General features: G+C 45.0%; 2 protein-coding genes across 2 annotated transcripts in view; one reads left to right on the forward strand and one right to left on the reverse strand.

The window, feature by feature from the left end:
- Nucleotides 1-71, reverse strand: part of Agl (amylo-alpha-1, 6-glucosidase, 4-alpha-glucanotransferase) — a 65,845-nt gene extending 65,774 nt beyond the window's left edge. Inside the window, exon 1 of the mRNA XM_042682993.1 lies at nt 57-71. The gene's annotated coding sequence lies outside the window, so the exon portion shown is untranslated. The remainder of the gene's footprint in view (nt 1-56) is intronic.
- LOC122110486 lies at nt 1-27,890 on the forward strand. The gene is made up of 4 exons (XM_042683067.1): nt 1-375; nt 518-660; nt 776-1,406; nt 27,762-27,890. The coding sequence occupies exons 1-4, from the start codon at nt 1-3 to the stop codon at nt 27,888-27,890; spliced, it is 1,278 nt and encodes a 425-aa protein (XP_042539001.1).

Here is a 27,890-nt window from a genome sequence, read left to right on the forward strand (position 1 = left end):
ATGCCCCAGTCTCAAGCCAAATGGCCCGGCCGTCTGCAAGTGGCGTTTCTGCTTACAGAAGGTAACAGGTGGGAGATCGCCCCGTTCCCTAATTCGGGCGTGCGCCGCCCGCGGGCAGCCGCGGGCGCGGGGAAGCAGCTGTTGCCCCGGGAACGGACGTGGGGGGCCCAGGGCGAGCTGGACACCGCCGGCGGGCCTTCCCTGCACTTACGACGGGCGGGCGGGACGCCGGCGCCGGAGACTGGACCCCGCAGCTCCGAGGGGTCCGCGGTGGCGAGCCGGTGTAGGCCGCCGACGCAGCCGCGGCCCCGGGGAGGGCTGGACGCCGCCGTGAAGGGCAAAAGGCGGGGCGGCGGCCCCGGACCCTCCCCGGCGGCGGGTGAGTGACAGGCAGGGCACATCCTCGAGACCCCGCCCAGCGCGGGCGCCGGAAGTAGGTCTCACCCCCCCCCCCCCTTAAAGGACATGAACTGGTCCTCAGGCCCACTTCCGGGAGCTTCTCCGCTCGGGCTCGTAGATACCTCTAAGTCTCGCGAGAGTGCGGTGGTCGTGGGTGCCAGCGTGGGAAGTCACGGCCCTCCTCGTCGCCCGGAGCATCCGGGCATCCCGATGCAGTGTTAGTGATCCTGGGGGCGTGGAGCTGCTCGTTAGGATTGCTTTGTGGGTAGACTCAATGGCGGGAGGCTCGCAGCCTGGCTGCAGGACCTCTTCTGTGGCCGCTGTGAGGTCAGATCAGGGAAGATGGAATCGTGGGGTCTTTTTTACACCGTTGCAGGCCGCAGCCAGCCAGCCGGGCGTGGCCAGGGCCTGCAGCCCGCAACGCACTCAACACGGCTGGGAGACAGGCCCGGGAGGGAAGACAGGACAAACGCCGTACCGACACGCCGGTTCGGCCCCGGTGGAGGGCTGAATCGGGATGCCGTGATGACTGCAGACCAGCCACGAGACAGGACAGCAACACGGAGACTCGGGTGGCATGGCGATGCTGGTCCGGGCCTCCACAGAGCCGGGCAGGTGGCAGGGTCACAGGACACTGGACTGACAGGCTCAGCAACCAATCAGCCAAGGGCCCGCCCCTGCCTCCAGGGATCCAGGTGTGCCCATCACCTGAGGGGGAGGGGGGCGTCACCCTCCCCCAAAGACTAGCTGACATCTGTATTTCTCGGAAGCAGAATCCTCCTAGCAAACCTGGAGCTAGACATTTGCATTTCAAAGGATGGCTTGTCTCACCTGTAAGGGTTGGGGCTGGGTTAGAGGGACAGCTTCCCATCTCCTGCCTAGGCACCAGGATGGCTGCAAGAAATTATTTAGGCTCAGCCATCTTACTTCATGCCAATATGCTTTTTTTTAATTTTTTATATTTTTTTATTGTGAAAATACTGTACAGAGGAGTTACAATTACATGGGCAAGATAATGAGTACATTTCTTATCAAGCATTGTAGCCTCCTCCTTTGTTTCCCCTTCCCATCCCTTCCCATCCCCCCCCCTGCTTTTTTTATTTTTGTTATTGTTGTTATTGTTTTGTGGTGTGCCGGTTCTAGGGCTTGAACTCCCTGCACAACCTCCATTCCCATGGGAAAGGTTTTCTTCCCTCGCTGTTCTTCAATAAAAAGTCCTCTCCTGTAGATGATCGTGTTTGACCTGTTTCCTTACTTTCTCCTCCATTTTCCTAACACAATGTCCATTTGTGCCTGGCCAGACCTGATTGTCTAAGACTAAGGTAGGGTGCATTGGAGGCCAGATATTTACGACAGTGTAGAAGCCTAAGAAAGTTTTATGCCTGAGGGAAAAGGATCCTCCCCATTTTTTTTTTTTTCAGGCTAGTTAAAGTACCTCAGATAGTCCAAAGAGTGGATGGAAAAAGGAGTGCAAAGGTTTGTTCTGTGAAGAAGGGATGAAAGGGTGAACTGAGAGCTGTTGTCTCATATCAGAGAAAACAGGAATGACCATGGGCAAGTGAGAGAAACGCTCTAGGCAGAAGAAATAAGACTGAAAGAATCAGTCAGCATAAAATGAATATTTATTAGAAAATGCACTGAGATATACAGATAAAGATGGCTGTATGTCTATTCAAAGCTCCTCAGAATGCTTGGCTGTGAATCAGTGGTGTACGGGAATCTAAGCAAACATGTCTGCACACAAGTCCTGTTGAGGAATGAAGCTCGTTGCCACACTAGTGTAGAAATGTGCCAATTTTCCCTCTCAGGCCTATAGGATGGGGAGATCATGCTTGCTGGGTGTTCCCTCCTCACAGAATGGATGGACAGATGGGATACAAGCTCACAGATACTCTTCCCACATTTACCAATCAGGAGTTTCAGAGCAAAGAGAAGTTAGGGAGGGCACTGTTCAGGGAAGCATTCTGGGGGAAAGGGGGAGAGTTGGGCTGGTGGCTCACTCCTGTAATCCTAACTACTCAGGAGGCTGAGATTTGAGGATTGAGGTTCAAAGCCAGCCCTGGCAGGTATATGAACTAACTCAGTTCCCCAAGCAAGTACTATTCTTTCTCCCACTACCCCCACCTCACTTTTTGTTTCTTACCTGGGATTGAACTCAAGGTCTAGAGCCAAACCACACTAATTGAAAGAAGGAAGAGAAAGAAGCTAAATGCCCAAAGCTAACTTGTTTAAGGTTACGTAACAAGTGGAAAGATGTGCCTTTGTTCAGTAAGCCCTATAGCTGAGCTCACTGATGTCAACTTCCATGCTAGCTAACAGTAAAGACTTTATACATCAACGTAGTGCTGCTGACTTTACAGTGAGTTTGAAGGGAGATTCTGGCTCTCCTGTGGCCCAGTTTCCTCAGGACTTGGCCTTCAGGAAGCCTTTGCCTGCCTTGCCCTCCCTCCTCTGGGGCCTGGGCTCTGTGTTCTTCCCTGGGTGGCTTGTTGTATCAGGATGTGTGAGAAGTGCCTATTTTATTTTCTCCTTTGCCCTCTAGAGTCTTTGGGACAGGGAGTTTTCTGTCTCTGCATGGTAGTTACAAAACTGTTTACTCCACTTAGATACACTAAGAGAAATGTCTTATTCTTAGAAACATCTGTAAGGCTGAGTAAGTAGCTCAGCATACTACATTTGCTTAATATGTATGGGTTCAATCCCCAGCACTGCAACAAAAAAAGATTCCATCCCTTTACCATTAGCCACCTGCCAGGCAGGTACAGGTAAACAAAAGTAACTTTAGCCAAATATGTTTTAAAATGAATTCTCACAGTATTAAATAATCTCTTTAACTTCATCTCTTTAGAAAAATTATTATTATGGTGTCCTTCTTTCCCAACTGCACTTAAGATGGTGCTCGGCTCCCCACAGAGCAGATTCTCACATGAAGATGCATGAACTGGACATAGTGGATGGCCAATATCACCAGATATACAACTATCTAGTTTTGTTCTTTGTTATTCTCTTGGCACAGATGACTACTGTTTGTGGCTGATAACTTCCTGATCATTCTTTCTTGGCTTCATTAGAGTCCAAATCCACTCCCCCTCCTCCCCATTCCTGTCTCAGCCTCTTTTATTGTTGTTGTGTTGGTAGTAGGACCTGAGTTAGGGTCTCTTAAGTGAAAAAGCTGGCACTGTATAACTTGAGCCACGCCTCCACTTGGGCTTTTTTCTGACTAATTGGAGATGAGGACCTCTCAGATTTATCTCCCTGAACTGGCTCTGAACTTTGATCCTCAGCTCTCAGCCTCCTGAGTAGTTAGGATTACAGGTGTGAGCCACCAGCACCTGGCTTCAGCCTCTCTTGAATTTCTACATTTAGTCAGAAAACTCTGTGTATGAGAAATGTTCTCCATCCACCTCCTGAGTCAGAGTTTGCTCACCTTTGCCACAGTGGGTCCATGAAAAGTTTGCTGGTTCTGTCTGTAACTGATCTTCTTAATTTACCGCCCCCCCCACACACCACCTTGGGATCCCTCTTTTTAGAGCCCCACACTCTTCTTTTGCCTCACATAGCACTCTACACCCAAGAGTTCAGAACAAAAACAACTCTGTACATTCAACAAATGCTGTCCCTATGATGTGCTGGTTACTGTTTTGTGCCCTGGGCATAGAAAAATCCCTTGCTCACATGGGCTTTATAGTCTAATATTTCCCCCAACCAGTCACACTTGCTTCTATCAGAGCACACCAGCTTATTCCTTTTGCCTACCTTTCTCTAGCTTTTCTCATCTTCACAATGCCTCAAGCCCTTGTACCCTGTAACAATCTAAGTTTCTTACTGAAGTAACTCTGAGTGTCTGAGGGGAGAAATGAATGTCTGAATGGAGAAAAGTATTTTACATTCCAAAGGCAAATGACAAAGTACATTAATTTTGTTAAAACTACTAACTTCATTATACCAGGATGGGAGCTTTCTTTCTTTCTTTCTTTTTCTTGGTTAGTCACAGGGTTTGAACTCCAGGCCTACGGGCTGTCCCTGAGCTCTTCAGCTCAAGGCTAGTGCTCTACTAGTGCTCTACTATTATATTGCATTGCAATATAATATTTGTACTTTTGTTTCTGGTTTAATAAGTAATTTAGTTAGAATAGCCTTTTTTATTTACTTATTTCCCTCCTTTATGTTTCTTTCCTCACTCTTGTGTATTTTTTTTGAATGTATCTTGAAGCAAGGCTACCAGAACAGACATACATATTTCTTTATTTTTCCCCAAATTAAAAAAAAATCTTAAACTGGCATTTTGATTTATTTATTTTATTTTATTTTATTTTTTTGTCGGTTGTGGGGCTTGAACTCTGGGCCTGGGTGATGTCCCTCAGCTCTTCAGCTCAAGGCTAGCACTCTACCACTTGAGCTACAGCGCCACTTCTGGTTTTCTGGTGGTTTATTGGAGATAGGAGTCTCATGGTCTCTCCTGCCCGGGCTGGCTTTGAACCGTGATCCTCAGATCTCAGCCTCCTGAGTAGCTAGGATTACAGGCGTGAGCCACCAGCACCCAGCTTAAACTGGCATTTTGAATTGAAACCCTTCTATACAAGTACTTTAACATAATTTTTTAAATGGCAGGTATCCATAACATCAAGTTTACCTGTTTTTGTTGTGTATTTTTAATCTCTTGTTTTTTACACATACAATCTCCAGATGTTTTTTTTGTGAGTGTGTGTGTGTGTGTGTCTGTGTGTGTGTGTGTGTTGCTGAGGATCAAATCCAAGGCTTCATTACATGTTAGGACAATTTTACTACTCAGCTCCATCCCCAGTCCCAGAACTACAAAATTGACACTCTAGAGCTGGAAGTCCTTGGCTCATGCCTGTAATCCTAGCTACTCTGGAGGTCTGAGGATCTTGGTTCAAAGCCAGCCCAGGCAGGAAAGCCTGTGAGACTTATCTCCAATGAACTACCAGAAAACTGGAAGTGGCACTGTGGCTCAAGTGGTAGGGCGCTAGCCTTGAGTTGAAGAGCTGAGGGATAGCACCCAGGCCCAGAGTTCAAGCCTCATGACTGACCAAACAACAACAACAAAAAAGTTGACGCTGTGTACTCATTAGGTATTAATTCTGCTCTTCCCTTCTCCACCTCATGGTAAGCTTATGGCCAGTGTGCCATTCATTGATTACATTGCATGCATGTACTGTCTGTCATCTTTGTTTAGAATAGCACCTGTCCATTAACTTTGATAAGTTTTTCAGTATCATTCTCAGCCATGGTTGGGAATGGACTTGATAGCTGGTGCCTTGGGCCTTTGTCCATTTGGAAGGGTGGAAACAAGCAGATCTCGCAAAGCAAAGTAAGGGTGGTAAGCATCAGTGTGTGTCTGCCTCTCCTAATGGAATGACCATGGGAAGAGAAAGGGCTGTGTCTCCTGAACCTCCCACACCTACAGCATGGCCTAGTGCAGAGCAAATACTTTGCCTGCTGGGAGCGAATCAGAGAACAGCAGCATTTGCCTTGTCCTTTTTCCCCTGCCCTTGTCTAGGACAGAAAGCACCAAACTCAGTAACTTCCGCAGACTCGCTTACTGGATAACAATTAAGTATGGGACTGGGAAGGTGGCTCAGTGGTAGAGTGCTTGCCTTGCATGCCTGAGGCCCTGGGTTCGATTTCTCAGTATCACATAAGCCAAAAAAGAAAAAAGCTGGAAGTGGCGCTGTGGCTCAAGTGGTAGAGTGCTAGCCTTGAGCTGAAGAGCTGAGGGACAGCCCCCAGGCACAGAGTTCAGGCCCCACGACCAGACCCCCCCCAAAAAAATTAAGTATAATGTATAAATATGAAAGCATTTGAGTTTTACAAATAGTGCAAAAGCAAGCATTTATATTATTTGATTTTAAACTGAAAGATTTAGAATTTGGTATTAAGAAAGGACTGAATAAAAAGAAAGAATTCTGTTCTCCCTCCTTTCCTACCTCTTTCTTTCTTTCCTTTCTTCCTTCCTTCTTTCCTTCCTTCCTTCTTTCACCATGTCATTCTTGTCTTCTTTTCAAAGCAACATAGACTCATTATTTATTTCTCAACAGTTAAGTTGACAGGCCTAGAGAAGATGCTTCTCTATAGTCATATAAAGCAATATAAGCTGGGTGCTAGTGGCTCACTCCTGTAATCCTAGCTATACTCAGGAGGCTGAGATTTGAGGATGGTGATTCAAAGCCATCCCAGGCAGGAAAGTCCATGAGAGTGTTATCTCCTATTAACCAAGAAGTCAGAAGTGAAGTTGTGGCTCAAGTGGTAGAGCACTAGCCTTGAGCAAAAAAAGCCCAGGGACAGTGCCCAAGGCCCTGAGTTCAAGCCCCACAATGAGCACACACACACATAAAGTAATATAGTGATGTCATTTATACAGTAATGTGAAGCTGCAATTGTAAAATAAAGGCATTTTAATTGTTCAAAGTATGGTTTTTTTTTGCAGCTCATCACCATAGTACACTTTGAAAAGAGATGAAGAATAATGTATGAGTGTAACTGTGTCTAGATTCTCAGTTTGATGACTAGCACAACCTAACTTATGAGAGAACTTGCCAAAAGTATGTTACTGCCAGTCAAGTAAACTGGGAGGAAAGGTCAATGGTATAACTACAAAGGCCAATCTATTTTCATTGCCTAACGTTTAAAAAAAGCCCTCTTCTCAGTTTACTATGACGGAAGGAGTCATTTTCTTGCTTACACAGTGGTAAAGTGGTTGTATATCTTGAATGTAACATAGTGGAAAATCAGCAAAACACTAAGCTAATCAGTACTTTGGAAAGTTTATTTCATGAACATAGGTTATATGTCTTGTCAAGGCAAATGATTGTTCCTTGATTACATGGAAAATACCAATAAAGTTTCAGTGGGATCCTGGTTCAAAAAGTGGTAGAGCCCCAGCCTTAAGCACAAAAATACTGAAGGGCAGAGCCCAGGCTTTGAGTTTAAGTCTCAGTACTGGTATGTGTGTGTGCACAAAACCAGAAACTCTTCCTCAGGAGTAGAATGCACAGTGAGATACTACCAATGTTTCAGAAAAGCTGAGAAATTTGTGCTAGACACAGTATGATGATATTATGTTTTAGGCAGACTTGGAGGGACAAGCTAGTTCATAAGAAACCTGTTTCCTGGGCAGGAAGTCAAGAAATAGACACAGGATGAGGAAAGCTTCAACGATGCTGAGATTTGTACCAGGATTCCTCCTTTCCCTCCCCCCTCACCTCCCCCAGGGAACTCACAGAAATCCCAGGGGATCAGCATGGAAGTTCTGATCTTAACTTTACTGATGATGTTGTGTCTTCTACTGGTCAATAGTCTTGTGAAGAGCTAGCCCTCACTGCTCTCCTGCCATCTAAAGGCTCAGCCACAAATAACAATAACCTGTCAGTCTAGACTGATGAATAGTCCAGTTTGAGTAGCACTAAGGGTCTTCCTGCCTTACTCTCAGGCCTTCCTAAACCTCCATTTTAAGGGACCCTCTTATTCCTATTTTTCTAGGTTCTATAGACCATCAGAATAGCCCATTCAGTTGAATGATTTTTAAAAATCTTGATCCTTGTGGTATATATACAATGGTATTTTTCCTCATCTGTTAGAAAGAATGATATTGTACCATTTGTAAAGAAATGGGAAGACCTAGAAAAAAATATGTTAAATGAAGTAAGTCAGGCCCGGAGAGACAGAATGCATGATTTCCCTTATATGTGAAATCTAGATTTAGCTTATAAACTCGTGAATAAATACATTGGGTGGCATGCAAATATATTAACTGAAATGCAGTAGATTCAAAGGAGAACTCAAAGTGTATAATTCCTTAGAAAGACAAAGACAACATTTTTTTTTCGGTCATGGGGCTTGAATTCTGGGCGTGGGCGCTGTCCCTCAGCTCTTCAACTCAAGGCGAGTGCTCTACCACTTGAACCACAGTGCCACTTCTGGTTTTCTGAGTAGTTTATTGGAGATAAGAGTCTTGTGGAGTTTCCTGCCTGGGTTGGCTTTGAACTGTGATCTTCAGATCTCAGCCTCCTGAGTAGCTAGGATTACAGGTGTGAGCCACAGACACCCGGCAAAGACAACATTTTGCAAAATAAAACAAGGAGAAAGGGGTAGACAAATGAAGAGAAGGGGCGAGAATGCAGTCAAGAATCCAATGTATATCCTACATAATTAAGAGTGAAGGATGGGTGAGAATGTTGAGTTGGGTGACATTGTGATACATTTTTTTTCTTTTTTGGTCTGGTCGTGGGGCCTGAACTCTGGGCCTGGGCACTGTCCCTCAGCTCTTCAGCTCAAGGCAAGCACTCTACTACTGAGCCATCTTCCCAGCCCCATTGTGATACATTATACTCATAAACTACTTGTATACCTTGTATAACTACTTAAAGTTAATTTATTTTTTTATTTTTATTTATTTTTGCCAGTCATGGGGCCTGAGCTCTCGGCCGAGGCGCTGTCCCTCAGCTCTTCAGTTCAAGGCTAGCGCTCTACCACTTGAGCCACAGCGCCACTTCTGGCTTTTTCTGCTTATGTGGTGCTGAGGAATCGAACCCAGGGCCTCATGCATGCAAAGCAAGCACTCTACCACTGAGCCACCTTCCCAGCCATACTTAAAGTTAATTTTTAAAAAAGAAAAATAAAATCATGCTGTGTGCCCTAAATTGTCCCTTATGTATTTTGTCAGGCTTGGGAGATTTTGCTTTCTTTTCTATTCTTTTTTTTTTCATTTAAGTTTCTCATATTTCCCTTTCTCTCCTTGATAGATTTTTGGTTTTGGAGGCAAAACATTATCTCTAGCTTTCAGGGAACAGATTTGTTCCCTGATCAAACTGAAGCCTTGCTGCTCCCATGGCCTGTCGTTCAACAACATTGAAGTCCTGAGTTGTTTTTACTGTTGCTGTTGAGTCCTAGCTAGAAACATAAGTTGCTATTAATTTCTATATTGTACCTTTTAGGTAGCTTTAGAGTCCTTGCCTCCTTTTTTTTTTTTCTTTTTTTTAACTTGGTATAAACATTGGTTGCAATAATAAATGAAGGGAGGAAATAGCTCTCCATCATGGTGCGGTACCTACAGACCAAGTCAGGCCTTCTGAAAAGCTCAAGTTCCTTTTAAGTGAGAAACACCATACACAGGGACTGGGTTGTAGATTCCTCTGTCAAGCGCAGCTTTTCATTTTGTCGGGCTGGGAAGGTGGCTCAGTGGTAGAGCGCTTGCCTTGCATGCATGAGACCCTGGATTTGATTCCTCAGAACCACATAAGCAAAAAGAAAAAAGCCAGAAGTGGTGTTGTGGCTCAAGTAGTAGAGCACTAGCCTTGAGCTGAAGAGCTGAGGGACAGCGTCTAGGCCAAGAGTTCAGGCCCCATGACCAGACCAAAAAAAAACAAACAAACATTTTGTTTGGCTTTTACCTCTCTCTCAGCAGCTCCTATAATTTGTGTGTCTTAGCCATCAATCTTTTGTTATTTTATTCTACAAATCTAAGTTAAGTAAGGAAAAACCCTTTCTCTGTTCTTGCTGGATTGCCTTCATCCTTTACTTTCTGTCTCTGTCTCTCATCTTTGTCATGAAAGGAAAACACCCTCAGGAAACCTGCCGCCATTTTGAAATTTGGTATTGATGTTCTACTCGGCATGTACTTTTTGGTATATGTATGAGGAGTCCCATTTAAACACCCTCTCTGTGATTGCAGCTTAAGTGGTTTTACTGGTAAGTGGGAACAAGGCTTATTTCATAAGAGTCTTCACTTTGAGACCATATCCTGTTTCTCTGTTTTCTCTAAAAACCATACAGGATGATGAAGAAATAAGGTGACAAGAGTCTACAGAAACATACTTACAGCAAGCTAGTCTCAGTGTTGTTTGTTGGATGCTATAGAGACTTGTAAATTTTAGTCTTTTCTTTTTTGGTTCCTGGACTCAAGCCCAGGACCTCATGTATGAGCTCTCTACCACGGAGCTATCTCCTGGCCTTAAAACTATATAGCATTTTAAAATTTTTATTTATTTATTTGCCAGTTGTGGAGCTTGAACTCAGGGCCTGGGCCCTGTCCCTGAGCTTCTTTTGCTCAAGGCTAGAACTCTACCACTTGAGCCACAGTGCTCCTTCCAGCCTTTTCTGCGTATGTGGTACTGAGGTCTGATGAGGTTGTTGTCATGCTTGCCTGTAAGAAAGCAATGGTGGGTGATGTGTCTTTTCTGGAACACAGTTGGTCCCATGCATATCCTTCATGGGAGCAATCAGAGAATATGTGATTTCCCTGTGTCTGAGACCTATTTCTTGATCCCTAAATGTGATACTAGAAAATCCACCCTAAGCTCTGGTTAGCTTCAGGGGGCTACCACAAAGACAACCGTTTTGCATAATACACGTAGTGATTCCACTATCGACACAGCCCCCAGGGACCTTGATGATGCTACATTTCCTTTCTTGTGTCACTTGACAGCTCAGTGACATCGAATGTTAGTGACATCATTAACCTCTCCCTTTAGGCAGCGCTTTGCTTTCACCTTCAATAACTTACCATTCTGTAGATTTGGAGAAGACGTTACCGCCCCTTCCCCCTACCCCAACCCTCTCTGTCTCCCAAAAATCTCTTTTGCAGTTTTGGCCTCTGCCAATTGCCTTTGACATAATGGGATTTTCTTCTTGTTCTGTTTTCCTGGGGGATCTCATCCACTTTGAAGGCTTCGGTTTCATCTTAACATATCTGCTCCCAAGGCTGGGAATGTGGCTCAGTGGTGGAGTGCTTGCCTAGCAGCAGGAAGCCCTGGGTTCGATTCCTTAGTACTATATACACACAAAAAAGCTGGAAGTGGCACTGTGGCTCAAGTGGTACAGTGCTAGCCTTGAGCAAAGAATCTCAGGGACGGTGCCCAGGCCCTGAGTTCAAGCCCCAGAAATGACTAAAACAATAGCAAACAAACAAACAAAACCAACCAAACAACCAAACAAACAAACAAACCTATCTGCTTCCAAGCATGTTGGCCTGACCAGTATGGCAACAGACCAGCTCCTCCTATCCAGAGCAACAGAACTTTAGGGGTAGTAGTTCATTCATATCTTGTGAGCCTTTCTCTTTATATCTGTTTTCCCATTGCATAGCCAGTCTCTCACACTTTCTCATATTCATTAGTTTGTTCATTTAGTTGTGGTGCCCAGGGTCTTGAGTATATTAGGCAAGTACTATAGCACTGACCCTTTTGCCTAGCCTTCTCTTTCAGTAGGAAAGAAAAAAATCCTCCCCCCCCCCCCCATGTATCTCTGTGTTATGAAGTAGAACATTAGCTCTTAATCAGAAAAAATATAGATTTAAAATTTTTGTGTGCTAGATCTGGGGTTTGAACTCAGGGCTTGGAGGCTGTCCTGGAATTTTTGTGCTCAAGACTAGTGATCTACTACTTCACCCACAGCTCCACTTCTAGCTTTTTTTGGTGATTAATTGAAGATAAGAGCCTCTTGGTCTTTCTTGCCCAGGATGGCTTTGAACTGTGATCTTCAGCTTTCAACCACCTAAGTAGGAAGAATTATAGGCATGAGACACCTGTGCCTAGCTAGATTTACTATTTCTGTTTCTTTTTTTTTTTTTTTTTGGGGGGGGGGTCCGGTCGTGGGGCCTGAACTGAGCCTGGGTGCTGTTCCTCAGCTCTTCAGCTCAAGGCTAGCGCTCTACCACTTGAGCCACAGCGCCACTTCCAGCCTTTTTTTTCTGCTTATGTGGTGCTGAGGAATCGAACCCAGGGCCTCATGCGTACAAGGCAAGCGCTCTACCACTGAGCCACCTTCCCAGCCCCTAGATTTACTATTTCTTAAACTAGCCGGGAAGGACCATGTCCCTCTCTACCCTCCCCAGTCTTGCTCACCAGCCCTCTGTCAAAGATTTTCCATACTGTGAGAAACTTATTAGGACAGAGAGACATGGCGGACAGCTGAGCCCAGGCGGTGCTGAGCCGTGCTTGCTGTGTGAGTGTTGGGCAGGTTTATTTATGTAGTTGCAAGAACAGGAGACCTTTACCCCTGCCAACGGCCCTTTGGATATTTATAACATCATTCCATGGCCTAGACGTATTGGATTTCCCTTTGAAAAAAAACTCCTGGATTTATTGAATTTCAAGTTCCACCTGCAGTTGCCTTGGCAGAGCCAGTCCTGATAATTTCATGGACCTTAAAAGGGCCTTGGGGTGGTCTTTCTCACCACTGGTGGAAAGGCAAAAGCAAAGCAGAAGTGCATCCTCTGGAGGGAGGGTGGTCAGAACCCACAAGGGGGCGCTGCAAGGGCAATTTCAATAGGTGTCATCACTCTATTTTCCTACATGCAAATGAATGCTTTTCGTATTCATCCTCTTCCACCTTCCTCAGCCATCCCACTCCCTCTGTCCCCCCTCCCCTAAATACAGCCTGTTTGACTTACCTTTCTTTTTTTTTTTTTGGTTTGGTTGTATTAATTGTATCAAAAGGTTTCACCATGGTATATGGGTGTATGTACATTTTGCTCAGTTACTCTCTCCTACTGTTTTCTCCTGTCCTTCCCCATCCCCCACAACCCGCTGTTTGTTGATCAATAGGGTTCCTTAGGCTGTCTTCATCATACATGGCTACAAAGTGCTTTGGAATTATTCACCTCCCATTTTTCTGTCTCCCTTATTCCCCTAAGCAGTGCTATAATGGTTAGACGCATGTTCTATGTGGCATCAAGTCGCACTTGGAAAATGGGGTTCTGTGTCATTAACTCTCAGGACCAGCCAGGCCTGTGTATTATCCAATACTTCCAGGTTGGACAGTGGAGGTAACCTGGACCTTGGTCTGACTTGGGTTGTTATTGTCTATGGGTTGCAGATCAGCAAATCATTCTGTAGAAACCATTCATCTAGGTTGTGAGTCCTTCTCAACATCTGAGCCCTGCTTCTCAGCCTTCAGGTTTCATTATTCCCTGCCCAGCTTCCATCAAGGCTTGGTTCAGTCCTTTGAACTCAGGCTCTACCTCAGAGCTTTTTTTTTTTTTTTTTTTTTTGGTCAGTTGTGGGGCTTGAACTCTGGGCCCAAGTGCTGTCCCTCAGCTCTTCAACTCAAGGCTAGTGCTCTACCACTTGAGCCACAGTGCCACTTCCGATTCTCTGGTGGTTAATTGGAGATAAGAGTCTCATGGGCTTTCTTGCCTGGGCTGGTTTTGAACCCTGATCCTCAGATCTCAGCCTCTTGAGTAGCTAGGATTACAGGTGAGAGCCACCAGTGCCCAGCTATCACAGGGCTTTTTTTTTACCCTTTGGTGCCTTGCTAGAATTCCTTTCACACCCCTCCTACATACCTAACTCATTTTTCAGATGACAACTCTGAAAGGTGACTTACCTGTGCCTCTCCTCCACACTACATGGCATGGTTGTGGTTTTGCTTGTGTGGTTGATGATGTATAGTTAAGCAATTACATACTAGGAGTTTGGGGCCAAGACTTCTTGAATTAGAATCCTGGCTCTTTTCTTTTTCTTTTTTTTTTTAGTTTTTCCTTGACCAGGGTAACTTGAAACTTGTATCCTCAGATCTCAGCCTCCTAAGTACTGTAAGATTACCAGTTGTGGGGCTTGAACTCAGGGCCTGGGCCCTGTCCCTGAGCTTCTTTTGCTCAAGGCTAGAACTCTACCACTTGAGCCACAATGCTCCTTCCAGCCTTTTCTGCGTATGTGGTACTGAGGTCTGATGAGGTCGTTGTCATGCTTGCCTATAAGAAAGCAATGGTGGGTGATGTGTCTTTTCTAGAACACAGTTGGTCCCATGCATATCCTTCATGGGAGCAATCAGAAAATATGTGATTTCCCTGTCTCTGAGACCTATTTCTTGATCCCTAAATGTGATACTAGAAAATCCACCCTAAGCTCTGGTTAGCTTCAGGGGGCTACCACAAAGACAACAGATGACAACTCTGAAAGGTGGCTTACCTGTGCCTCTCCTCCACACTACATGGCATGGTTGTGGTTTTGCTTGTGTGGTTGATGATGTATAGTTAAGCAATTACATACTAGGAGTTTGGGGCCAAGACTTCTTGAATGCAATCTGTCTCTCCGGGCCTGACTTACTTCACTTAACATATTTTTTTCTAGGTCTTCCCATTTCTTTACAAATGGTACAATATCATTCTTTCTAACAGATGAGGAAAAATACCATTGTATATATACCACAAGGATCAAGATTTTTAAAAATCATTCAACTGAATGGGCTATTCTGATGGTCTATAGAACCTAGAAAAATAGGAATAAGAGGGTCCCTTAAATTGGAGGTTTAGGAAGGCCTGAGAGTAAGGCAGGAAGACCCTTAGTGCTACTCAAACTGGACTATTCATCAGTCTAGACTGACAGGTTTTTGTTATTTGTGGCTGAGCCTTTAGATGGCAGGAGAGCAGTGAGGGCTAGCTAGTGAACAACCAGAACTTGACTTAAGACAAGTGTGATCTTTGTCATTTAACTTAAAGGTGGCAGTGGGAAAGGGGCAATGGACTGGGTATGGTGATCATGCCTATAATCCTGTCCACGCAGAAGGCTGGCATCTGAAGATCATAGTTCCTAGCCAGTCAAGACCGAAAAGTCTGAGAGAGTCCATCTCCAAATAACATACAAAATGCCAGGCTGGAAGCATGGCTCAAGTGATAGAATGCCTTGACTGAAAAGGCTAAGGGAGGGTGAAAAACCCCGAGTTCAAGACCTAGTACAGAGAGAGAGAGAAAGAAAACTTTTGTCATCAACATGTATACACACATATGAGCAAGGTTTTCTAGTGGAAAGAGGAATAGCTACATCCATATTCATTATTGCTATGAAATTATTAACCTATGGATAAACTTTCAACCATCTTCACATTTAAAACTATTAAGTGCCCAACTTCAAAAAAAAAATGTGAAGTGGGACTGGGAAGGTGGCTCAGTGGTACAGTGCTTGCTTCACATGCATGAGGCCCTGGGTTCAGTTCCTCAGCACCACATAAGCAGAAAAAGCTGGAAGTGGTGCTGTGGCTCAAGTGGTAGAGCGCTAGCCTTGAGCTGAAGAGCTGAGGGACAGCACCCAGGCCCAGAGTTCAGGCCCCACGACCGACAGAAAAAAATATATATATATGTGAAGGCTTTTGAACTTAGGGAACATATTCAAAAATATTTGGAGACAAGTCTTCTTGACAAATAAAGGTCACAGAAATTAATCATGCAATACCCTTACTAGAGGCTGGCGGCTATTTTTAACTGTCCCGTTGGCTGATTTCTTTGGACAGCTGAATCGCCCCGATGGAGCTGCCTGGAGTTTGAAAGAACGCTGTGTAAGTTATTTGTAGTCATGACATCTTCTCTTCAAAGTCTAATATAAAAAAAAAGCGGCTCACACCTGTAATACTAGAGATTCCAGAAGCTGAGATAGGAAGATATGGTTTGAAGCCAGTCTGGACAGGAAATTGCATGAGATTCTTATCTCCAAATAGCCATCAAAAAGCTGGAAATGGAGCTGTGGCTCAAGTGATAAAGTTCTAGATCAAGTGCCAGAGCTGGCAGAGGGAGAGAGAGAGAGAGAGAGAGAGAGAGAGAGAGAGAGAGACAAAGACAGAGAGAGAGAGAGAGAGAAGGAAGGAAGGAAGGAAGGAAGGAACGAAGGAAGGAGAGTTAAAGAAAGAAAGAAAGGCAGAAGGGGGGAGAGAGAGATACTATGAGATACTATGTATTGGGCACTGTATTCAATCTTGAGCACCAAAAATAAAATTCAATCAAAACTTGAACTCCATGCTTGAGTTAGCATGTGGTGGAATTTGCACCTGTTGGGGTGCATTACACAGAGCGCTGACATCTCGGAGTCCGATTGGATCCATTTCCTCAAAGCCCTACAAAGGTACACTTGTGTAGTCAGTTTTTGTCAGTACATAAGGGCGAGTGCAAGCAGGGTGGTTGTTCCAGGCTGTCTGCCGCTGTCTTGTTCACAAGGTCACAAGTCTCCATTGGAAGAGCCCTGTCCTCAAGTTTGGGGTGTCTTCCCTGCATCGGGGTGGTTGCCCCCCCCCCCCGGCTTCAGGATGAAGCCATACATCAGTAATAGTGGGATCTGAGCCTGGGATGTGTTGCCCTTACCTCATAAGTAAGAGGTGGGGTGGGGGCTGTTCAAAATGGTCTTTGCAGAGGAAAAACAAATACTAAGGCTATCTTTCATTTCTGGGAACACAGAGTTATCAAAATAATGCTAACACACTAAAATTGAAAGGTTAAAGTTTGAGGCAGTGACCACTTGTTGCTTGTTTCTGTCTAGCAAAGCAACACATGGTGGCAATCAAAATACCTGGTTGATTGTGTGCCTATATAAGACCTGCAAATCCTTAGCTCTGGGCTCTCCTCCTAGGCTCCACTGTGTGGGAGTGTAGGAGGAGGCGGGAGTTGCAGCCCCTTAAATAAAACAGCTGTAGAGTCTGACTCTCGGTGATCTTCTTGCAGGGGGGTCCTGCCACCTTGGCATAACAAAAAGAAGCAGTGGGAGGTGATGCTGTGGCTCAAGTGGTAGAGCACTAGCCTTTGAGCATAAAGAGGTAAAGAGGCTCAGGGACAGGGCCCAAGCCCTGGGGTCAAGCCCCACAACTAACAAAAAATAATAATAAAATAATCACTGTAAGCCAAATAAAAAATTAAAACTAAGTGGCAGGGCACACCACTTGTTTGTTTGTTTATTTAGTTTTGGGCTGGCACAGGCTCTTGAACTCAGGCTCTGAGTGCTTTCACTTAGCTTTGTTGTTGTTGTTGCTCAAGGCTAGTTGCTCTACCACTTCAGCCACAGCTCCACGTATGACTTTTTGGTGGTTCATTGGGCATAAGAACCTCAAGACTTTCCATCCCAGGCTGGCTTGGAATTGTGATCCTCAGATCTCAGCCTCCTGAAGAGCTAGGATTACAGGTGTGAGCCACCAGCGCCTGGCTGACAAGGCTCTTCTTTATCTGGGTCAAACTGGAACCACTCTGAAGAGGGCTGACAGTACCCAATTCCACCTGTGTAGTTGCTCTTCTCAGCTTCCAAGCCCTCCCTCCGGAAGCATGTCCAGCTGTTGGCAAGATTCTTCTGGAAAAGTCTGGGCTGTCAGTTTAAAACAGATCGTCTTCCGACACCCTCTTCCTCTCAAATACACTGTGTTATACTCAGAAAATACACCATTTACATAATTCCAGCACCTTCTTTGTAATTGCTTTGTGCCCAAGGACTTTTCAACAACCTTGATCTGCTGCTGGTGAATACTGGTGACTTTCTAGGCTTTTCCATAGAGGTGAGAGGAGACTTCATCCGGTTGGTCCCTTATTTATATGATTTTTTTTCTGGTCTTAGGGCTTGAGTTCAGGCCCTGGGCACTGTCCCTGAGCTCTTTTTTGCTCAAGGCTAGTGCTCTACCACTTGAGTCACAATGCCACTTCTGGCTTTTTCTGTGATTAATTGGAGGTGAGAGTCTCACAGACTTTCCTGACCAGGCTAGCTTCAAAGTGAGATCCTCAAATCTCAGCCTCCTGAGTAGCTAGGATTATGGGCATGAGCCACAGGTCCCCTATTTAAATTCAGTAATAAGCATCTCTGGTCTCTGGCATATTAGAATGTGAAGTGAGACTGTTTCTCTTGCCTCAGAGTTACAGATAAAGTACACATTCTCCATATTCTACAAGAGCTTATATTTGCCTGCCAGGGCTGGAGGAAATCTAGAGAGTAGAATTTTTGTCAGAGACAAAATTAGCCTTGGGAGGAGTGCAGAGTTGCTCTGTGTGTGTGTGTGTGTGTGTGTGTGTGTGTGTATGTGTGTGTGTGTGTGTGTGCAAGGCAGGAGGCTGGAATTTGAGAATCAAGATTCAAACCCAGGGGGCTGGGAAGATGGCTCAGTGGTAGAGCGCTTGCCTTGCATGCCTGAGGCCCTGGGTTCAATTCCTCAGCACCACATAAGCAAAAAAGAAAAAAAGCCAGAAGTGGCGCTGTGGTTCAAGTGGTAGAGCGCTAAGCCTTGAGCCGAAGAGCTGAGAGACAGCACCCAGGCCCAGAGTTCAGGCCCCATGACCAGACTCCCCCCCCCAAAAAAAAAGATTCAAACCCAGCCTAGGTAGACAAATTTGTGGACTGTTATCTCTAATGAACCAGCAAAACAAAATTCAGAAGTGGAATTGTGGCTCAAGTGGTAGAGTATCAGCCTGGAGAAAAAAAGCTGAGGGGAAGCATGAGGCTCTGAATTCAAGCCTCAGTAATGGAACAGCGACATCAACCAAAACTGTGAGCATGTGCCTGTGTGCGCATGCTCTAAGGGAGCTATAGAGGAGACTGCTAAGCATGGAAGGAAGAGAGGGACATGTAGACACTTCCTCTGGGTTAGGCCTGTGTGACTTGAGGAGACCCGGGCCGATGTATCCATCTCCAACTTCAACTTCAAGGTATGCTTTTCTCAAGAAAGAACTATATCCCACATCATCCTTTCCCTCCAATGCGCTCTGCTTTAACTTGTGATTACTTGCAGTGTTGTTTTCTAATTGTTTCCTGTTATTCTTGATCTCTGAACTTGATCTATGGCAAGAACTATTTCTTTCCTTTCTTTTTTCAGTGCCTTCAAACTTTCATCGTCCTGATCTCTTCCTCCTGAATAGCTGGGGTTACAGGTGTGAACTACCATGCCTGTCCCCAATGGCTATTTTTTATTTTGTTAAGTAAAATGTGATAATGCCTGTGAACCAGATGCCTTTATTCAATATATTTTAATTGTTACAGAAAAATACTCAGAGGCTGTTATATCCTATAAACCAGACATTCAAGTGGATGAATGCTATAGCTGTAAGGTCCGCTCCTGGATGGTGAGCAGACTCCACCCTCCTCGCAGCAAAGTCTCCACCCAGTACCTGCGTTACCTAGGCAACTGGGACACCTGGAAGAGGTCACATCTGCATCCGCTGAGGTCACATCTGAATTTGATGTGGCCACACCTTTCTCCGCCCATACCCTACATAAGGCCTAGCCCAGGCCCAGACTCTCTCTCTTTCTCTCTCTGTTCGTTTCTAGCTCTTGCTCTTGCTCTTCTTTTCTAGCTCTGTCTGCTCTCTCTCTGCTCTAGCTCTTTCCTCTCTCTTTCCCAGCCACGTGGAGTGCCAACCTTGCCTGGTCCCAGCAGGTCTACTGAATAAACCTACCCCTTACCTGAATACCACGTGCGTGGTGCTGTTCTTACTCGGCTACCTCTTTTTAAAAACCTAACATAAATGGTGCCGTGACTCGGATAAAGGCTGAAAGTCAGGATAGCTGGGATTTCTCTGTTTTTTTCCTCTTTTTTCTCTTTTTGTTCTTCCCTTTTTGCTCTGAGGAATACCCACAGTTCTGACGGCCTTTTGCGAACCAGTCTGTCTGCGGCGGAATCAGCGCATCGATACCATTGCTGCCTTCACATTCACGTCCACACCACTTCTCTACTCTGGTGAGTGAAACTACTCTACGGCTCTCTGTTGCTCAGTCTCTGTCCAGACGTGGCGCTACGCCAGAGAGCTCCTACGGCCTTTAGCTGAAAGGCCGGTCACCTCTGAAGCCGAGGACGCTTGGCTTTGGGGGCTTGGCCATTTCTCTCTAGAGGGCTCTGGGGGAAGTCGGGACGCCGCTTCTGCCTGGTCAGCTCTCCTTCACTCACCAGACTGACTCTACTCATTTAATGGGGTGCTACGAATCACGCCTGAGCCGTGAAACCCCTTTGAAATGTCTCCTGCGCTCCCTGGAAAGCCAGAGAGCCTCATTTTTATGCCATTCTCAGAAGTACAGTTTTTGCTACTGCAATGGTAAATGATCAGAAGTCTGTTTACTTTCGGGCTCTCTTTGCTCTCTCTCTGCCATTCATGGGCAAGTTTCTACCCTTTTTTTTCTACAACTTTTTGGCTTGTGCCTTGAAGAGTGCGACGCAGGCTGGGTCCCAGGGACCGCCCTCTAGGTTCCCTCTCAAAGGCTAGCCAATGTAGGCTTAATCTATTCAGGCTTTCTTTGCATTTTTTCAGAAATGCGCCATCTTGAATTCGCCATCTTGGCCACGTGGTAGGTTAAGGGTTTGGCTCCATCTGACCCTTAACCTTCCACTAAGTTTACTACTCCATCTATTCTAAGGTGCCTTGCTAACAAGTAGCTCTTTTCACAGGCCCTGGTAATGGAGGCCCAACCAGCTGATATGTTTTGTTAGCAAAGATGTCTAAACGTTGTCGAAATTTTAGGTTTTAAGTTTTGCCTTTTTTGTTTTGTGTTGTGTATTCTACTACTGACTATGTGGTTCTAAAATACTGGGTATATCTGCTAAAATTCTCATCACATCTAATGAGTTTCATCATTTCAGAACATTTGTTGGCAATTCTTGATAAGAACCAGGTAAGCTCTACTTATTCTACTTGAGCTCCTAGTTGCTTTAATTGGAAATAATAAAGGGCTTTTGAGGCAAAGACTGCAGTTCAAAGCCAGCCCAGGCTGAAAAATCCCTAAGACTCCATCTCCCAGCTAAACTCTGCAAGTGGTACTATAACTCAAAGTGGTTCAGTGCTAGCCTTGAGCAGAAGTGCTCAGGGACAGTACCCAGGCCTTGAGTTCAAATCTTGAATACCAACTGGGACAAGCCATCCCAGCAATGAGCACCTAGACTCAGCCAGTCTGGGGAACAAGGGAACATGGAGAAGAGTAAGAGGAGATAATGTCACATCAGCTACTTTGTGCCTGCCCTTTCAAAATTAACCAGAGCCGGGAGGTCAGTGGAAGTAAGAAGCCTACCCAGCTAATGTCTATACCTGTGTACCTATTAACTGAACAGGAATTTATATTCTTGCCTTTGTCACCTGACTTCTCTACCTAGTAGCCAGATGTCAGAAGTAGCTAGGGACATTTCTAACAACATTTTCAGCCCCAAGTCCTTCCTCTTGCCATTTATTTGCTGTTTAGTATTTTTTTTTCCAGCCCCTCAATGCTCATGAGACTTCTCCAGACTTCACCTAAGGACTCACACCACCAAGGGACAGCTGCTGCTCACTGCCTTCTCTGGGAGGAGACCAAATTCCAGCCTTTTACCCCTATTGTCGACGCCCCTTGTCAGCAGGAAGTAGCCAGAGAGAATCCGCGCCCTATTTCATGATTATTAAAAGGCTGGAATGTAAGGTCCGCTCCTGGATGGTGAGCAGACTCCACCCTCCTCGCAGCAAAGTCTCCACCCAGTACCTGCGTTACCTAGGCAACTGGGACACCTGGAAGAGGTCACATCTGCATCCGCTGAGGTCACATCTGAATTTGATGTGGCCACACCTTTCTCCGCCCATACCCTACATAAGGCCTAGCCCAGGCCCAGACTCTCTCTCTTTCTCTCTGTTCGTTTCTAGCTCTTGCTCTTGCTCTTCTTTTCTAGCTCTGTCTGCTCTCTCTCTGCTCTAGCTCTTTCCTCTCTCTTTCCCAGCCACGTGGAGTGCCAACCTTGCCTGGTCCCAGCAGGTCTACTGAATAAACCTACCCCTTACCTGAATACCACGTGCGTGGTGCTGTTCTTACTCGGCTACCTCTTTTTAAAAACCTAACAATAGCCATTAGGCATCAAAGAGTGATAGTAAGCTCAAGAAACATTTGGCTAAAGATCTTTATACTTCTCTCTTCTTTGGTAACTCCAGTCCAACTGATCATCAAGTACTGCTGGTTGAACATCTAAAATGACTCCACAGATTGCGAATCGTGAATTCCATTAGTCCAGATTAAACTTTGCCCTGCTCTCTGACATGCTCACTACTGTCTCGCTTGTCTGTTCATGCCAACAAAGGATCATAAAGCAGCTGGCCCACAAACCATAGCCAATTCCTTCTTACTGTTCTGAAGGCTGCTCAACCCAAGATAGAGACTCTAGTCATGTCTGGTGAGGGCCAAGCCTCAGTTCAGGCTTCATGGATGGCTCATTTCCTCTGAGTCCTGACCTGATGAAAGGAGTTAGGTGGTAATTCTCTGGGCTTTTTTTCTTCCTTTCTTTCTTTCTTTCTTTCTTTCTTTCTTTCTTTCTTTCTTTCTTTCTTTCTTTCTTTCTTTCTTTCTTTCTTTCTTTCTTTCTTTCTTTCTTTCTTTCTTTCTTTCTTTCTTTCTTTCTTTCTTTCTATTTTTTTGGGTCCGGTCGTGGGTTCTGAACTCTGGGCCTGGGTGCTGTCCCTCAGCTCTTCAGCTCAAGGCTAGCGCTCTACCAATTAAGCCACAGCACCACTTCCAGCTTTTTTCTTTTTGCTTATGTGATGCTGAAGAATTGAACCCAGGGCCTCATGCATGCAAGGCAAGTGCTCTACCACTGAGCTACCTTCTCAGCCCCTCTCTGGGCTTTTATAAGGGTACTGTGTCTGGGAGGTGATTTAGCTGGTGTTTCCCGCCCCCTGCCCCCCACCTCTGGGATTTCTCCAGAGGAACAACAGAACTATAGTAGTGTACACTAAGTACGACATTGTTTTAATTAATGTGGCCCTGAAGCCTTTGGCTATTAGTACTTGACAAACATTTTCATGTTACCTACAATAAATAAGTACCCACTAAATAAATGTACTCCAATAAAATGTTATTCTAGTAGTGGTAGGAGGTGTGTGGTGCTCACTTAGGCCTGTAGTCTCAGAGATAATGTTTTAGAGGCAGTACTTTTCAGGTGGGTAGGTAGGAAGATAACACTTACTGCTTCTCTTTTCTAAGGATCAAGGGAAAATCTAGGTAAGTGGGAAATAACTTTCTGCATACTCTGAGCTGTGCAAAACTTTTAGAATTTACTGGCATCTCCTGCCACCTAGTGGACACTGGCATTTATTGAATTTAATTATACAAGTTTCCCTGAAAGGGCTGGTCCTAGGCCCTAGGCTAGGAAGAGACCAGATGCTAAGAATTGAAAGTTTGTTTATCTGCCCTTGGGGGGATAATCCTCTAAGTATCTCTAAGTTCTTTCTGTTCCTAAGTAGGAGCATTTGGAGGACAGCTCTTTAATTGTTGCCTCTTTGTCCTAAAGGAAGTTAGTGACCTAAATTCACCACAAGAAGGAGGGAGGGTTTTGGATGGTGACTTTTTTTCCCTATAGTTTTTGCCTCATAGGGTATTTGCTTGATTAACGTTTCTGGGGGAATTAAATTAGAATCATTGACACTTAGAGAGTGAGCCCAGTGGGGTTAGAGGGGGTAGTTCATTAAGACTTGATGATTACAGATGGGGAAAAAAGGTAGATTTGTTTTCCTTAGGTACAGCCTGGACCACCTAGCTGAGTTTCTACATCCCACCAAACTTGTTTGTCTTTAAGGACAGGATGCCTAGAGGGCAGATGTTTCTCCTCTGAGAGGCTAGCTGAACCAGATTAATCTAAGATGCCTTTAGCTTCATTGTCATCCAGTCTGCTTGTAAATAACACACTCCCAGGTACCCTGCCAGGAGCCATGGAAACAGTTGGTTAGAACTCTAAGAGGAACAAGAAGAGGTGCTGTTTCCATCTCTGGAAAAGTCCTAGAAAAGACAAAATTATTCTTCCCTTTATTATCTCCCCTCTGTCCTATCCACCCCTCATTTCTTCTATTCTGCACCTCTCATCTCCTCACTTCTAAGAGCTAAGTTGATTTTCAACGTGATTTTTATTTTTAATTTTATTTTGGCTTAAACTCTGGGCCTGGGCCCTGTCCCTAAATTCGTTTGCTCAAGGCTAGCGCTCTACCACTTTGAGCCACAGCGCCACTTCTGATTTTCTGGTAGTTAATTGGAGATAAGAGTCTCATGGACTGTCCTGCACGGGCTGGCTTTGAACCAGAATCCTTAGATCCTCAGCCTCCTGAGTAGCTAGGATGACAGGCATGAGCCACCAGCGCCTGGCTGACATTACAAATGTGTTTCTCACTTTTCCTAAAAAATTTTTTTTTGGGGGGGGGCCCAAAATGGAAATCTGCTTTACTCAGCCTTGTTATTGGTTCTACAATTCTGAGACTCAATTTTGGAGAGAAAACAGGTAACATCAATAAAGGACAATGGAGATAGAGAGGTCAGTAAGGCGGGAAGAAAAGAAAGAGTGGCAAGAGATATGTATGGTTGATTGTTTCGATTGCTACTGAGAACCTCTCTGGAGCTAAGCACTGACCGGTGAGCATGTTTTTCCAGAGCTATGAGTGGCCCAACCCTTGCTCCAGAATCATCCAGCTAGCTTCTCACAGTGAGGCCTTTGGATGTGCCTTAGGCCTGTCAGATCCAATTCCTCGGGGCATCTCCAGGAGTCTGCAGCTAAATAAGCACAGGCCATGCGTATGACCCTGAGCGCTTCGTCCACCTTTCCTCTAGGCCAGTGTCTGGCTAACATGCATCAGAACCACGTGGTGGGCTCCTTAGTATGCGGAGTCCGAGGTACCACCCCGGAGTTCCTGAGTCTGAAGGACTAGAATGAGCCTGAAAAGTCTGTATTTCTAAACTCCCTGAAAATGCCTGTAATCTCAGGACTTGGGGCAGGGATAGGGAGGTGAGGGTTGGAGAGGGTGAGAGCTGAAGTTCTTGGCCTCAAGAATTTAAGGCCAAGCTGGGTTATGTAGTGAGAACTGACTTAAAACAACAACACAAAGGAAGAAGGAAGGAAACGAAGGAAGGAAGGAAGGAAGGAATTCCTGTTGTGCCCATCTTAAAGAAAGATTTAAGGCAGAGAAGGGAGGGCACTTGGTCCCCTGGGGGCAGCAGGGATGCTGCCCAGTGGGACTGGCTACTGAACAGCTTTGCTAAGGACCAGGATAACTGGCAGGCTTAGTCCTCAGGACAGCTTCTGGCCCCTGGGAGGTAAGAGACTGGAGCAAGGGTATCTGATGAGTGAGGAAAGCAAGGAGAGACAAGATTGACCAAAGATCTGAACAGGAAAACACCCCCCAATGATTCTGATCTTTGCCAAGAAATAGGAAAATCAAATCATGAGTACTCCAAAGTGAAATAGCAAGGCTGAATGATTGAGCTCCTAAGGTTTAACATTCTACATGTGCTCACGTGACCAGACGCCCCGTCATAGCCGTGGGTAATTTGTGTCATCCATGGCCTCTGGCTGACAATTTTTCTTTTTTCTTTTTTTTGGGTCCGGTCGTGGGGCCTGAACTTTGGGCCTGGGTGCTGTCCCTCAGCTCTTCAGCTCAAGGCTAGCGCTCTACCACTTGAGCCACAGTGCCACTTCCGGCTTTTTTCTTTTTGCTTATGTGGTGCTGAGGAATCGAACCCAGGGCCTCATGCATGCAAGGCAAGCGCTCTACCACTGAGCCACCTTCCCAGCCCTGGCTGACGATTTTTCTACAGTATCACTTACTTCTGTTGCTACTTTGCTGTGGATAGATATTTGGAGCCATGGTTGAGGACTACAAAAACAAAACAAAACAAAACACAAACAACAACAACAACAACAAAACTACTGCCAAGTGCTAGTGGCTCATGCCTGTAATCCTAGCTACTCAGGAGGCTGAGATCTGAGGATCAAGGTTCAAAGCCAGCCTGGGCCCAGATGTCCATGAGATGGTAGGGGGAAAACAAAAGAGGAGGCAACAATGCTTGATAAGAAATGTACTCATTACCTTGCTCATGTAACTGTAACCTCTCTGTACAGTATTTTCACAAAAAAACTTATTAAAAATGAAAAAATTTTTTGCCTTATCATTCATTCATTCATGTAGGAAATGGCTAGTTCCTTCCTTGACACTGCTGTCTATATAAATGAAGGCAATATAACAACCTTCACATTTTAGAGGGACGATGTAGATATACAAAACAGCATTGTGGGAAAGCATCATGGCTGCTGAGAGGATATGGGGGGAAACAAAGGAAAGAAGGGTAGATTCTACTGTTTCTTGGGACATTAGTTCTTCTTTTTAAAAAATTGTTATTATAAAAGTGATGTATAGCCGGGCACCAGTGGCTCACACCTGTAATCCTAGCTATTCAGGAAGCTGAGATCTGAGGATTGTGGTTCAAAGCCAGCCTGGGCAGGAAAGTCTGTGAGACTCTTATCTCCAATTAACCACCAGAAAACCGGAAGTGGTGCTGTGGTTCAAGTGGTAGAGTGTTTGCCTTGAGCTGAAGAGCTGAGGCACAGCGCCCAGGCCTAGAGTTCAAGCCCCAGGATAGAAAAAAAAAAAAAAAAGTGAGGGCTGGGAAGATGGCTCAGTGGTAGAGCGCTTGCCTTGCATGCATGAGGCCCTGGGTTCGATTCCTCAGCACCACATAAGCAAAAAGAAAAAAAGCCAGAAGTGGCGCTGTGGCTCAAGTAGTGGAGCACTGGGCTTGAGCTGAAATGCTGAGGGACAGCGCCCAGGCTCAGAGTTCAGGCCCCATGACCGGACCAAAAAAAAAAAAAGTGATATACAAAAGAGTACATTTCTTTTTGGACAATGTTACCTCTTCCCTCATTTTCCTTCAGTTTTCCCCTCTTGTCCCCACCCACAAGTTGTAGAGCACATTTTCAATATAGTGTCCAGTGAGTATCTTGGGACATTTCTTAGGGAACTGACTTTTTTGAGTTGTATACAGCAGCATTTCTTGTGGAGGGGTTGAGATGAAGAAGGCATTGCAGTGAACAAAGGTGCTCATGGCTTGGCAGACCCTGGGTATTTGAGGATTTTCTTGCAATCAAGTTTGATGGATGCTTAAGTTGTCCAAGGATGGAAAGAAGAGCTAAAGGGAATGGATAAGCGACTACAGCAAGAAGACTGTTGCAAACGTTGGCCTCAGACTCTTTCCTTTGTGCAAGGGTGGAGGTAAGTCATTGAAGGACCTCTTAGCATATATATATATATATATATATATATATATATATATATATTTTTTTTTTTTTTTTTTCCTGGAGGGAGTCTTTAAATGTGTGTATGGAATAGGAGTGGTTAGGGTAGACAGTATAAGAGATCTACCCATTTATAAAAATATTCTCTATATTTTCCTCTACTAGGCCATGTTTTCCTTACTTTTTTTTCCAGTAAGTTTTATTAGATCTATCTTCAGAACCATTTTGTTTTTGGCTTCTTGGAGAAGGCTATAGGATTTGATCAAGAAAGGGGGAAAAAAAGAAAAAAAAAAGGAATTTAGCTATGATGCCAAAAGTGGAAAGGAAGGTGGAAAAAAATGAGCAAACAATAAAGAGAAAAAGAAAGTATAGCTAACTGACTAATTGCTTTTATATGAAAAGGACCAGAGCAAAGTCACTTAGTAGTTTAGGGCCAAATTAGCCCACACCCAGGATAGAAATCTGAATTCCTGTTAATCCAGAACTGATGGACCTCTCCAGGGAGCCCTCAGCATTCTGAGAGTTTTTGTTGGGAGAGTGGCCTTCCAGACTCCATTCCTTTTAGAATCTCACAGCTCGGCATTTCCGGCTTTCACACTTTCATAATACTCTCACTTCAGGAAAGAAATTCAACACAATGGGCAGAGAATGAGACCATTTATGTTGCAAAACAAGAATCATCTACATGGGCAGAGAATGAGACCATTTATGTTGCAAAACAAGAATCATCTACATTTGCAAGCACATGA

Source organism: Dipodomys spectabilis, unplaced genomic scaffold (genome assembly GCF_019054845.1).
Source record: "Dipodomys spectabilis isolate Male_0828 unplaced genomic scaffold, ASM1905484v1 ptg000002l, whole genome shotgun sequence".
Taxonomy (NCBI): Eukaryota; Metazoa; Chordata; class Mammalia; order Rodentia; family Heteromyidae; genus Dipodomys; species Dipodomys spectabilis.